This window comes from Dama dama, chromosome 17 (genome assembly GCF_033118175.1).
Source record: "Dama dama isolate Ldn47 chromosome 17, ASM3311817v1, whole genome shotgun sequence".
Classification (NCBI taxonomy): Eukaryota; Metazoa; Chordata; class Mammalia; order Artiodactyla; family Cervidae; genus Dama; species Dama dama.
Genome location: NC_083697.1, coordinates 36,464,294 through 36,476,499, shown reverse-complemented (window position 1 = coordinate 36,476,499; position 12,206 = coordinate 36,464,294). Strand labels below are relative to the sequence as shown.

General features: G+C 32.1%; 1 protein-coding gene across 4 annotated transcripts in view; it reads left to right on the top strand.

The window, feature by feature from the left end:
- The window catches only part of SMARCAD1 (SWI/SNF-related, matrix-associated actin-dependent regulator of chromatin, subfamily a, containing DEAD/H box 1), a 91,325-nt gene extending 79,939 nt beyond the window's left edge, over nucleotides 1–11,386 (top strand). For all 4 annotated transcript variants that reach the window (XM_061164383.1, XM_061164385.1, XM_061164384.1 and 1 more), the window contains 13 exons: nucleotides 173–272; nucleotides 999–1,058; nucleotides 1,168–1,243; nucleotides 2,235–2,370; nucleotides 2,906–3,043; nucleotides 4,206–4,301; nucleotides 4,396–4,513; nucleotides 4,716–4,837; nucleotides 5,545–5,733; nucleotides 6,326–6,444; nucleotides 7,267–7,449; nucleotides 8,559–8,668; nucleotides 10,042–11,386. In XM_061164383.1, the coding sequence (XP_061020366.1) occupies nucleotides 173–272; nucleotides 999–1,058; nucleotides 1,168–1,243; nucleotides 2,235–2,370; nucleotides 2,906–3,043; nucleotides 4,206–4,301; nucleotides 4,396–4,513; nucleotides 4,716–4,837; nucleotides 5,545–5,733; nucleotides 6,326–6,444; nucleotides 7,267–7,449; nucleotides 8,559–8,668; nucleotides 10,042–10,103 (1,509 nt within the window). In that variant the 3' untranslated portion in view covers nucleotides 10,104–11,386. The remainder of the gene's footprint in view (nucleotides 1–172; nucleotides 273–998; nucleotides 1,059–1,167; nucleotides 1,244–2,234; nucleotides 2,371–2,905; nucleotides 3,044–4,205; nucleotides 4,302–4,395; nucleotides 4,514–4,715; nucleotides 4,838–5,544; nucleotides 5,734–6,325; nucleotides 6,445–7,266; nucleotides 7,450–8,558; nucleotides 8,669–10,041) is intronic.
- The last annotated feature ends 820 nt before the right edge of the window (nucleotides 11,387–12,206 follow it).

The window sequence follows — 12,206 nt, the reverse complement described above, 5'->3', positions numbered from 1 at the left end:
ATTATGATCTGTTTTATGGCTCTTGAGAACTAAGAATATAGTAGAGTTGCATTGTGGTGAATCATAAATAAAACCAGTAATATTCTTTTTTCTTTCATTTTCCCAGTATTTATTTGGGTCTTTCATTTGTTTTTACATTTAATATGTTTTCTTTTAAACATTTTCTTTTTAGGGTCTGGGAAAAACTATTCAAGCCATTGCATTTCTGGCGTACCTCTATCAGGAGGGTAATAAAGGTCCTCATTTGATCGTTGTTCCAGCATCAACTATAGGTTTGTAATACTGTGGACAATTTTACTTGACTAAATGGTGTGTTCTATGTATGAAGGGAAGAAAAACTCTGTGTGTGTGTGTGTGAGATTTCTTAGTTTGTGGAGGTGAATGTTCATTTCTGTGGTTTCCTTATAACTTTTCTCCCTTTGCATATGTGTGTTATACTGGAGGTCTTTTTAAAGAAAAGACCTCCAGTATAAGTTAGTTATTCAGCTTATAAATTATTAGAGTTAAAGTACCATTTGAAAAGATTATTTGTTTTTGTAATACTTTTAAAGGTTGTTTTCATGAGTAACTAATTTAAGGGAAGCTAAGTGATTTAAACTTATAATTAAACATTTATTAAGTGAGAAATATGCAATTCATCCCAATTCAAATTACTGTTTCATTCTTTTTCAATTGATTGTAGACTGGAGTCAGAGAATGTATGTATGAACGTAACCCCTTCCCCCCCCAAAAAAAGAAACCTCAAAATTAGAAATTAATAATCATCTATAAATATAATGATTGGGCTTCTGCTCTTTATTTTGATGCCACCTGAAAATCTTCGTCATTTTAATCATCAGGGATAAAATTGTGAAGAGTCTGTGATTTTTCAAAATCATCTTCTGTTACTTTATAAAAGAAGAATTTCCTAGTAGATCTTGTTAGACTTCAGTGTTCATTTCATTGCACACATATATCCTGTTGTAACATATGCAAGTAATATCTCTTTTGTCTCATAGATAACTGGTTAAGAGAAGTTAATTTATGGTGCCCCACTTTAAAGGTGCTCTGTTACTATGGTAAGAATATGTCGTTTTTCTCTTAACTTTGGAAGCTTCTTTAAAATCTTAACATACAGTTAAGTACAATAAATATAATCAATTTGTATGTTTCATCTTTAAATTCTAGGTTCTCAAGAAGAACGTAAACAGATTAGATACAACATTCATAGCAGATATGAAGAATACAATGTAATTGTGACCACGTAAGTATTGAGAAAAAAAAAAAAACTGGAAGAAAAAAAATGTTGTACAGCCCCCAAATCTTTTTTTAAAATGTTTTTAAAATAGTCGTAGTAAAATGAAATAAAATTTATGCTAAGGACTATGCATCAAAAGTAATAGAATGAGTTATGTTGAAGATTTAGGCATTTTTCAGTTTGGTATATAGTACCGTAATAACACTTTTTAATTAATTCTGTAGGAGACCATGATGAAAAGAATTCATCCAGAAATCATCTTTTCTTAATAAAAGAGACTCCATTTTCATATGTAGTCTTGTACTGCTGCTGCTAAGCTGCTGTTACTTGTTATTTCTTGGATTAACTCTACCAGTTTAATATAATGAACAACTAAACACAGCACATTATGTTCTTAACAGAAATGTCTTAGCTTCACATTTTTTTTCCTACTGCTTCTTAAAATATAACAATTCATAAAGCACAATGTGTGATAATTGCAGATCACATATAAATTGTACCCAAATTGGCCTCTTCCTAGATGTGTAGAGATTGTCTAATTCCAACATATAAATTGTCTTTTAACTGCATTTTGTAGCTTTTGTAACTTGGTTACATGTACATCATCCTCCCTGGTAGCTCAGATGGTACAGTATCCGCCTGCAGTGCAGGGGACCTGGGTTTGATCCCTTAATCAGGAAGATCCACTGGAGAAGGGAATAGCTACCCACTCTAGTAATCTTGCTTGGAGAATTCCATGGACAGAGGAGTCTGGCAGGCTATAGTCCATCAGGTCGCAAAGAGTCTGACACAACTAAGTGACTAACACGTACACACTTACATGTACATCAATAAGTATTGGATATAAGTGCATCAGTATTTACTTGAGTACCAGCTGTGTTAGGTACTGGCTATTAGAAATATATAAATAAAAATAATTTTTTGAAACATTAATCTCACATAAGTCCATGCTTTTAAAGGTTTATTCTTAGAGACTGATTTTTTCTTTTGGTGACAGGTATAACTGTGCCATCAGCAGTTCTGATGATCGTAGTCTATTTCGTCGGCTGAAACTGAATTATGCAATTTTTGATGAGGGCCATATGCTGAAGAATATGGGCTCCATCCGCTACCAGCACCTTATGACAATTAATGTAAGAATGTTCTCTGAATTTTTCCAAGTATGATTAAGTTTCAGATTTTGTGTATGTGTGTGTATGGTATCTTACATCAGGGACCAGCAAACTTTTTCTGCATAGGACCAGATAAGTAACTTTTCGTGCTCCATGGGCCATTCAGCTACTATCACTTGTTTTTTGCTTTTCTTTTTTTTAAACCCTTTAAAAATGTAAAAACCATTCTTAGCTCGTGATCTTCAGTTTGCCAACCTTTGTACTATAGGATAAACTTTATGGATATCAGCTGTAATCTGTCTTCTTTCATTGCTTCATAGAAAAGTAATGTGGGAACATGAATTACCCACTTATAAACTGAATGTTTTATACATTCTACCTTGAAGTACAATAGATGATAATTTTTTAGAATTACTTATCTTTCATCACAGAATATTTTATTACTAATAATGGTTTTAATTTTTTTCTCCTCCACTGAGGGAGATAACTAAAAAGTATATAGATCTTTTTTTTCTTTTAAGGCAACACTAAATCTAAACTTTACCTTTGTTCATAGGCAAATAACCGTCTGCTGCTCACAGGCACACCTGTGCAGAATAACCTGTTAGAACTCATGTCGCTGTTGAATTTTGTTATGCCACACATGTTCAGTAGTAGCACCAGTGAAATACGAAGAATGTTTTCTTCTAAGACAGTAAGCATAAATTCATATTTTTTTTTCAAATGTCTTACTTTGTGTTTTACCAGAACCATTTTTTTGTTTTGTCTTTTTTCTTGTTTTCGTTGGACATATGTCCTATGAAATAAGTTTAAGTGGTTGATATCCCTGTATTTGGATGAGTTGGGAAGTCAGCCAAAATACAATGGGAAATAAACTGGAGGCTTCTATAATCATTGTCTAAAAGTTTTGGTTTTTAATATCCTGATTTTCTGAATCATCATTTCAAATCAGTGGATAGCTCGGATATTTAATATGTGGAGAAAGTTTGATTGTATCATCTTCTTTTTTAAAATTAGATAAATTAGCGTTTTTTTAATAGGTAAACTGTAAAGCTGGGCAAGGTAGAATATCCCAAAAATTCATATACTGGGAGATTTGTTTTGCATTAACACTCCATAAATTAAAAGTCACAATAAAGAAATCTTATTTACAAGAAAATATGGTTAATTTTTTCCCCATTACTTAGAAAAAGTGAGAGTATAGTTTTCAGGAACTCTAATTTTCCAGCACAACAGTGTTTATATAGGTTCTTGACACTCTCACAAATCACATGTATTTTGTGAGAATTTTCTGATAATCTTCTCCTGCCAGCTGCCTTTCTAATTTCATTAATGTATTCCCTTCCACGTGGTGGCCATAGCAGATCATAGGATATGGAGGATTCCTTTAAAATCTTGGTATAAAATTCCTCTTCTCCAAAATTAACAGGTTTTGGCCAGGAACTACCCTGTTTGTGTAGACTAATGATTTGCATCACCTGCGCTAGCTTTCTTTGGGGGCCATTTTCCACAAATAGATACAAGTTTCTACTTATCTCTCTCTTTACCTCCACCCAAACTCCCTTAAATACACACATATCTTTTTAAGAGAGTTGTCTGTGTAATCAGTAATGACTCATGAGTTAATTTCTTCTGAACACTATCCTAGTGCAGTTCAATTTCATTACCTCCGGAGAGTACATGATTTGTCACAAAACCTGAAAGTACATGTGGAGTCTTAAGAACTATATGTCAGCCCAGAATTCAAGTTCCATCTAGAATTAATTGAATTTCTATGGGAAACAACTCAGAATGTAGTGAAGGAAAGTTTCATGTTGTGTAATAACTTTAAAATGTCATGTTCTTACTTTACTTAGAAATCAGCAGATGAGCAAAGTATATATGAAAAGGAGAGAATAGCACATGCAAAACAAATTATAAAACCATTTATTCTCAGAAGAGTAAAAGAAGAGGTAACTCTTATCTGTGTATTTTTATTATGATTGGTTTTAAAATCTTTTTTACTCTTTATTTGAATGATCTGCTTAAACTGTTTTCCTTTCCCAGGTTCTTAAGCAGCTGCCCCCCAAAAAAGATCGAATTGAGTTATGTGCAATGTCAGAGAAGCAGGAACAACTTTATATGAGTCTCTTCAACAGATTGAAAAAGTCTATCAATAACATGGGTATAACCTTATTTTCACAATTTTATGTAAAGAATAATCCTGTACTGGAACTCCTTTTTTGTTTAATCATATAATGGGATTTGCTTTTTTTTAAGTTTGAATTTGAAGAAATAGTTTTAAAACCTTTTGTTTGCATTGAGATATATTTCAGCAAACAGCCATCAACTTGTTTTTTTTTTAATGTGTACTTTTTGGATCACAGAAAAAAATACAGAAATGTGCAATGTCATGATGCAATTGAGAAAAATGGCCAATCATCCTTTATTACATCGCCAATATTACACAGCTGAAAAACTCAAGGAAATGTCTCAGCTTATGCTAAAGGTAAGGATTTTGTATGATAACAGTATGCTTTATTAGCACTATTAAGCTTGAGATTCATTGTTAGTCTAAAAGTCAGACCATTGAACCTAATAAGGATATTAACCCTTTAACCAAATATTTAAGAAAAACATTTTTAAGACAAAGTTGAAAACAGTTAGGAGACAGAAGAGCCAAGGATTGACAGTCTACATCAAGAGTCAGCCAACTGTGACCGTAAGACCAAATATGACACTAGCTATGTTTACAAATAAAGTTTTGTTCTAACATAGCCATGTGCTTTTGTTTCCATGTTTTCTGTAACGTTTTATATTAAATTCATGGAAAATTTTAGACATGTAAAAGTAGAGAGAGTTGTATAATGAAAGCTTCTACCTGTGTAACCTTCACCCATATTCTACAGTTATCATCGGGAATGAGACTGCTCTCTCTTGTTTCACCTAGAATCCTCCCCAGGATTATTTTGAACCAAATTCTAGACATTATTTCAGCTGTAAATATATCAGTATGTTATCTCTAAAACAGTAAGAACTTATCTGTATTATAGCTAAAAAATAAATATTAATTTCCTTTGCCAAATCTGTTGCACTGAAATATCTAATGACTTAGATGTTTTATCTGATCTGAACAATTTTATTAGGTTGTTCTAATCATATTATAAATTACCTTCATTTTGAGGTGTATATTGTTTTGTTCTGTTTTATTTTGAGGAACCTACACATTGTGAGGCTAACCCTGACCTGATCTTTGAAGATATGGAAGTTATGACAGACTTTGAATTACATGTACTTTGTAAACAGTATCGACATATTAATAACTTCCAGTTAGACATGGACTTGATTTTAGATTCTGGAAAATTTCGAGTTTTAGGATGCATCTTGTCTGAATTGAAGCAGAAGGTACTAAAGAAGAATATTTCTCCCTTATATGTTTTCCCAATTAGTTCAGCTACTTTGAAATAGTTCTGGCATGATTTGACTTTCTTGAGGTTTTAGCCCATGTTCTACATTCTTCTAGAAATTAGTGTTTTGAGCATTTTTTGGATGTATTTGGGCATGTTTTCCTGATTACTTTTCCTCCATCTAATAGAAGTTAGTAGAATATATTTATATTGATTTTTAAAATAAAACTGTCATTATTTCATAGGTGACATTCTATATAATTGCTTCAAACTTAGTATTTTGAAGATACAATGGTAACATAAATTAATCCTTATATGTGAGCATTAACATAAATTAATGCATAATGTTTACATGTGAAATAGCTTAGATTTGTAAGATCACAATCTAATTAGTATTTTTTTGTAGCTATTCCCATTAATTAGTCTTAAAAATCAATTTTAGGTTCAAAGTTTAGAAGATAATTTATATACAATCTAAAATAAGAAATTTAGCTATGATTACTTGATTATTATTATTAAAGAAGCAGTTTTTCATTAGATATTTACAATTTTATTTTTTATGTATCTAACTAATATATGTATTTCCACAGGGTGATAGAGTTGTATTATTTAGCCAATTTACCATGATGCTGGATATTTTAGAGGTTCTCTTAAAACATCATCAGCATAGGTACCTCAGATTAGATGGGAAGACTCAGATTTCTGAAAGGTAGGTATACTTTGGTTTCAGAAAATCTCTCTACCTTACTCTCAAATAAGAGTAAATGTTAGAATTTTAAATGTCTAGAGGTTTTCATGGAGTTGTATGTTCCTTGGAGTCTTATGTTTGGTTACTTTTGATCATTCATTACCTTAAGATGAGGAAAATTTAATTTTTGGTCTGAATCATATTCAAATATATTTTGAAACAACTAGTAGAGTTATATGTGTTTCAGTGCTTTTCTCTTTGAAAATCATTCTGAGTCTAGAGCACATTATCTTTAAACCAAGATTACCTTAAAATCTTGGACTTTTCTTATTTTGAGGGTAGTTGAGTAAGTTTGGGGTTTTGGTTGTCTTAAAAGCAGTCCTTTTTCTAGTGTGTTTAAACTGCATTATGTCTTTGGTTTATTCTTTTATCAGCCAGAGTAAATTTTTTTTTCCTGCATTGAGTAGGAAGAGAAGTAATGCTAAAGAGAATACACCATTATAGTTTAATCTTGAAATGCGTGGTCCATCAGGTATATATATTGTCTGTGAGTCATAGCTGACTGACTCTAAGAAGGTTAAAGATCACAAAGCCGTATCAGAATTTAGAAAAGCCAAGAATCTTTTCACAAAAGACAAAATTAATTAGGAATTAATCAAACCTGCATAGTTAAAAGTAAGAATTATTAATAGTAGGGAGATAAATGGTATAGAAAAGAAAAATAACTAGAGTGCCAAGAGCATATATTTACATCTTGAAGTTTATTTTCCATGTGATGTGATTGCTTTCAGTTTTCATTATAAACCTTTTTGTGAGATTTAACCTTATATATTTATCTTATAGGATTCATCTAATTGATGAATTTAATACCGATATGGATATCTTTGTGTTTCTGCTGTCAACAAAAGCTGGTGGCTTAGGAATAAACCTGACTTCAGCAAATGTTGTTATACTTCATGACATTGACTGTAATCCTTACAATGACAAACAAGCAGAAGATAGATGCCATAGAGTAGGCCAGACGAAGTGAGTGTTTGCAGTTGAAATTTATTTTTAATCAAATGCCAGTTTAATTTCTATAGAATATTAGAATATGATGTGTCAGATGTCCTACCTTCGTTGTTTGTTTTTATATTTTCAGCAAAGCAAGGCTCCTGTGGTATTTTATACCAACAGTGTTGGATATGAACTCCACTATGTAACCTATTCATATTCTAGTAATTAGAGCAGGGAATTCCTTGGAGGTTCAGTGGTTAGGACTAGGCATATTCACTGCCAGGAGCGCAGGTTCAATCCCTGGTTGGGGAACTAGGATCCCACAAGCTACATGGTACAGCCTAAAAAATAAAACAGAATAACCTCCCACCCCCAGTCCATATCGTTCTGCAGCTAATGAAAATGAAGTCCTACCAATGGCCCACCCAGCCCCTTTGAAAAAGATTAGTAATTGAAATAACTTCTTGTTAAACCATGTAAGAGCCAGACAGATTTGGTAATGTGATAAAGTTGCTTCCTTCTTACCTCATAGGAAATAGATTATGTGAGCTGTAGGTATTTTAGGTGAAGGTTAAATTAGACATTGCTCACATTACATAAAGAGGTGAAAATACCTATAATTCAGCTCTGTTCTCAATGTAAACAGCAAACAATCAGTCTTTGTGGGGTATTTTACTGTATTTCCAAAAGACATTGTTAAGTTCATTTATGAACCAAATATTTATTAGTACTTGTTGTAGAACTAAAACCTCCTATGTAATCTTTGTACTTTACAACACTTCCATACTTTTTGTACTAAACTATATCTCTTGGAACCTGATAAGCAAAGCATGTTCTTTGTTAAAATGAAATACCTACCTGAACTCAGAATTGTTTGTTGTAATACAGTTATACCAGCAATTTTTATAGATATCTTTTTCTTATCTCTTGAATCAATAAGGATGTTTGAAAGTGACATGCTCAGAAAATGTCAGTCTCAAATAGTGTGAATAAAAGAATTTAAATTTATGGATGTATATGTTAAACAATTTTCTAATTATTCTTACTACATTCTTAAGTGATTTATGTATTTAATAGTTGATATATATCAAATAATTTTATATTAAGTAACCAGTGGACATATCTTATGTTTTCTTTAGAGAAGTACTAGTTATAAAATTAATAGGCCAAGGGACAATTGAAGAATCCATGCTAAAAATTAATCAACAGAAATTGAAACTAGAACAAGATATGACCACAGTAGATGAAGGTAAGTTTTTTGTCAGCATAAACTTTATTAATATGGGAAGGCATCAACTTAGCAGTAGCAGGGAGTCACAAAGATGGTTTGAGTCCTTGATTGGTATGCAGATTATGGATAGCACAGAAGATAAGCATACTTGTGTCAAAAGTACTCCAACAACTAAGATCATTTTGCCAGAACTGATAAAACCACTTTGATTCTGAAAAATTCTGTGTGTTCCATTCCTAGTCTCTGACACAGAAATATTCCAGAAATAAAATCGGGTCCATACTTTTATCTGCAGTTTTATAATTTACTTACTATATTAGAAATATTTATGAATCCAAAGCACATGGCACAATATTTTCTTAAGAACTCTAACATTTATATTCATTTCATTTTGACTAGCAAAATACTCATTACTCTAGAGTACAATAAAATGCATTTATTAAAAAATTGAATAATTTCAAATTAAAGAGCAACTGGATATTAGAAACAATCATCAAATAGGAGAACCCTCTCCATTTCCTCCATCTTTTTGAAGAGAATGGTTTTTAATTTTTTATTAAAAAGTAGATACATCCACATAGTTCAAGATTCCTAAGATATAAAAGGGCAAATAAAAGCCTCCTTCCCACTCTTATCACCCAGCTTCCTCATAAAGTTTATTTTTTATTGTATGACCAGTTATTTCTGTATCTTACTTTTTTATGTGATGTTAAATTTGGATTTCATGGACTGTTTTCAAGTCTTTGGACAGGTTTAGAGGCAAGCATGTCAGTGAATTTCCTGAGAGTTTATACAGTGGTTTGTCATCTTATGCATATTTTTTTACTGAAGGGAGAAGAGTAGGTAAAAGTATTGTCTTAAGTTTAGACTATAGCTGGGGTCTGTATGAGTGATAGAGAAAGAGAGACACCTGGATAAGTGTCTAGATACTGGGGTCTTGTTTAATTGAAGTTTTCTTTAAGTCAATGATTGTATCTTTGGACTGAAAATAAGTTTAGATGAAATTATTTCTGTTTGGATTTGTGAGTTTTGTCCTTATTTTCACATTCAGATTGTTACATATATGCTTTTATTTAGTGAACCTGAGGAGTAAATACTATGTGAATAAGTAGGATTTGATCCAGGCTATCTATATGTATGTCTTTATATCTTTAACAAATCAGAAACAGAAGCTGTAGACAGCTCTGCTGGCAATGTGAACATGAGCACAGGGGAGGTAGCCCTAATAATATTTGTAGGAATTTGGGAAAGTTTTTAACAGGAAGTAACACTGAATCTAACTGGGCTTTGAAAGATGATTAAGGATTCACCAAAAGTAAAGAAAATTGGAAAGAAGTATGCTTCATGAAATATTTTTTATCAAACTCTTAACACCAGTTTCTGACCTGCAGGTGACGAAGGAAGTATGCCAGCAGATATAGCCACATTACTAAAAACATCAATGGGCCTGTGAAATGAGAATTGTTAATTCCTGACTGATGAGGAAATATCAACTTGGTGCACTCAAGGACATTTACATTATGATGACCGTGGGGTTTATGAACATTTATAACTTTTTATAATTTCCATATTACATTTCTCATAGTATGGACAACTTTTTTGCCACTAACTGAATTCTCCAGATGCTCACATGTGAAATTTCAAAAAAAAGCCACAAATATGTAGTCTTGAAGATGTTAAATAATCATTTTACAAAACAGTTTTCTGAATGGGGATTAGTTGGTGATTGTTTGTAACAAATACGCTAATGCTTTAGAAATGTCAGTATTTTTGTAATTATTTCTACCTCCAAATATATATATATATTGTCTTTCACTGGATAATGTGTGTAGATTTTTACATGTGCCTTATTTGACAATGCTTATGTCTTGTTTTTGCTCGTCTCATTTGAAGTTTTTTTTATTATGTTAAAGAATGCAGCTGTATAGATTATATAGCTTTCATTTTATTGCTATTTGAAACAGATGTTCACCACTATCAACAAGAACTCAACCTGAATTTAAAGGTGGCATTCCATATACTAACCCCCCCGCCCAGGTCCTCCCAAGTACTTCTGTTAACACAAATTTGTTTGGCTAGGCACTAAGTTGTTTTCCAGTGAATAGTAACTGAAGAAGCCTTTATCTTGCTCCATGAAGTAAATCCTTCTGTTCATTTCCCAACTGCACTAACTGTGCTTACTAGTCTACCTATTCTTGTGCATGTTTTCATTATTTTCCCTCCCCTGGCTTTTGCTTCTCTTGAAACTGTTGCCCAGTCATTTCTGCTCCAGTTCTCTCTACTCTAAATAGTAGTCTATTCCTGTCACATCTCCACATATCAGCAAAATGTTGGTGACATTTTTCTAGCCTGGCAGAACAGATTAGCAGGCTGTTTCACTTCAAAGCAGACTGTGACTTCATTTTAAGGCAGCATTAGGTACTGCATGGAAATAGGTCATTAACTTTGAATTCTTATCAAAATATAATTTACCACTTTGCAGAATTTCCAGTACAGGACCTCCTGAAGAAAGGGCCATTCTTCAATTCCAATTCAGTGTGGGTGACAAAGTGAAATTTAGAAGTAAAGTTGTCTACTTGATATTTAACTCTTTATTAAATCTTTCTTTAAATTTTTGCCTGTTGGTCTATATTGCTGTTTTTATTATGCATCAGTTTCTTTGTATAACTTGTGAGTTTCATGTGTTTTGTTTTATTATGTAAATATCATTATAAATAAACTTATTTATAAATCAAAGATTTGTTCATTATTGAAGATTATACTTTCACAACATCCTGACTTTCTAAGTTTCTAGAGTAATAGAACTCTTCAGTTGAAGGCTAATGAGGCTCTTATAGTGATTCTTCAGATATTATAGACCCTGAAAACTCATGACTCAGTAGACTTACCCAGTCTTGAAAGTGAAAGATTGAAAGGACTCTGCAAGTAGTATCACTGCCTCCTTCTACATCATGATACCCAAATCACTTATATTGTTGAGAATGTTACCCTCTAAAAATCTTAAATGGGTTCCTTGTGACTTTCTTGTATTAATGTGTCTTCAGCAATAGGCTGTTTCTTTTGTTGTTGTTTAATCCATATTTTTATGTTTAATTAAATGTAGTTGGGTTCTCCCTGTAAAGCTCTGTTACGTTTTTGGCTTAATAAAAACAATTAGATCATAAGTTGTATATATCATACATTTTGTAGTAGTTTCTGTATTGAGCACAAATGGTATTATGTGCTTAATATTGTCTCTTCTCAGTAAACTGGAATGATTACTTTGGATGTATTCTCATTAGTCCTTTCATTGAACTGATAGCAGTAAAATTCGAAACCCATCATCAGTAAAGAGCATATGAAGCCACAGTTGTTGGAGTAATGTTTGGCCAACTGAAGCACCGTATGATTTTTTAATACAGGTCACACAGGGATAAAGACATAGTGTGTTTTTATAACTCTTAGTTCTGACCCCACAGTCTTGTAACTTTATACCAATAGATATGTGTGTTGAAACATTAATATTGTTCCTCATTGTTGGTGTTATTGTATAATGATTAGATAAGAGTATTAGGAG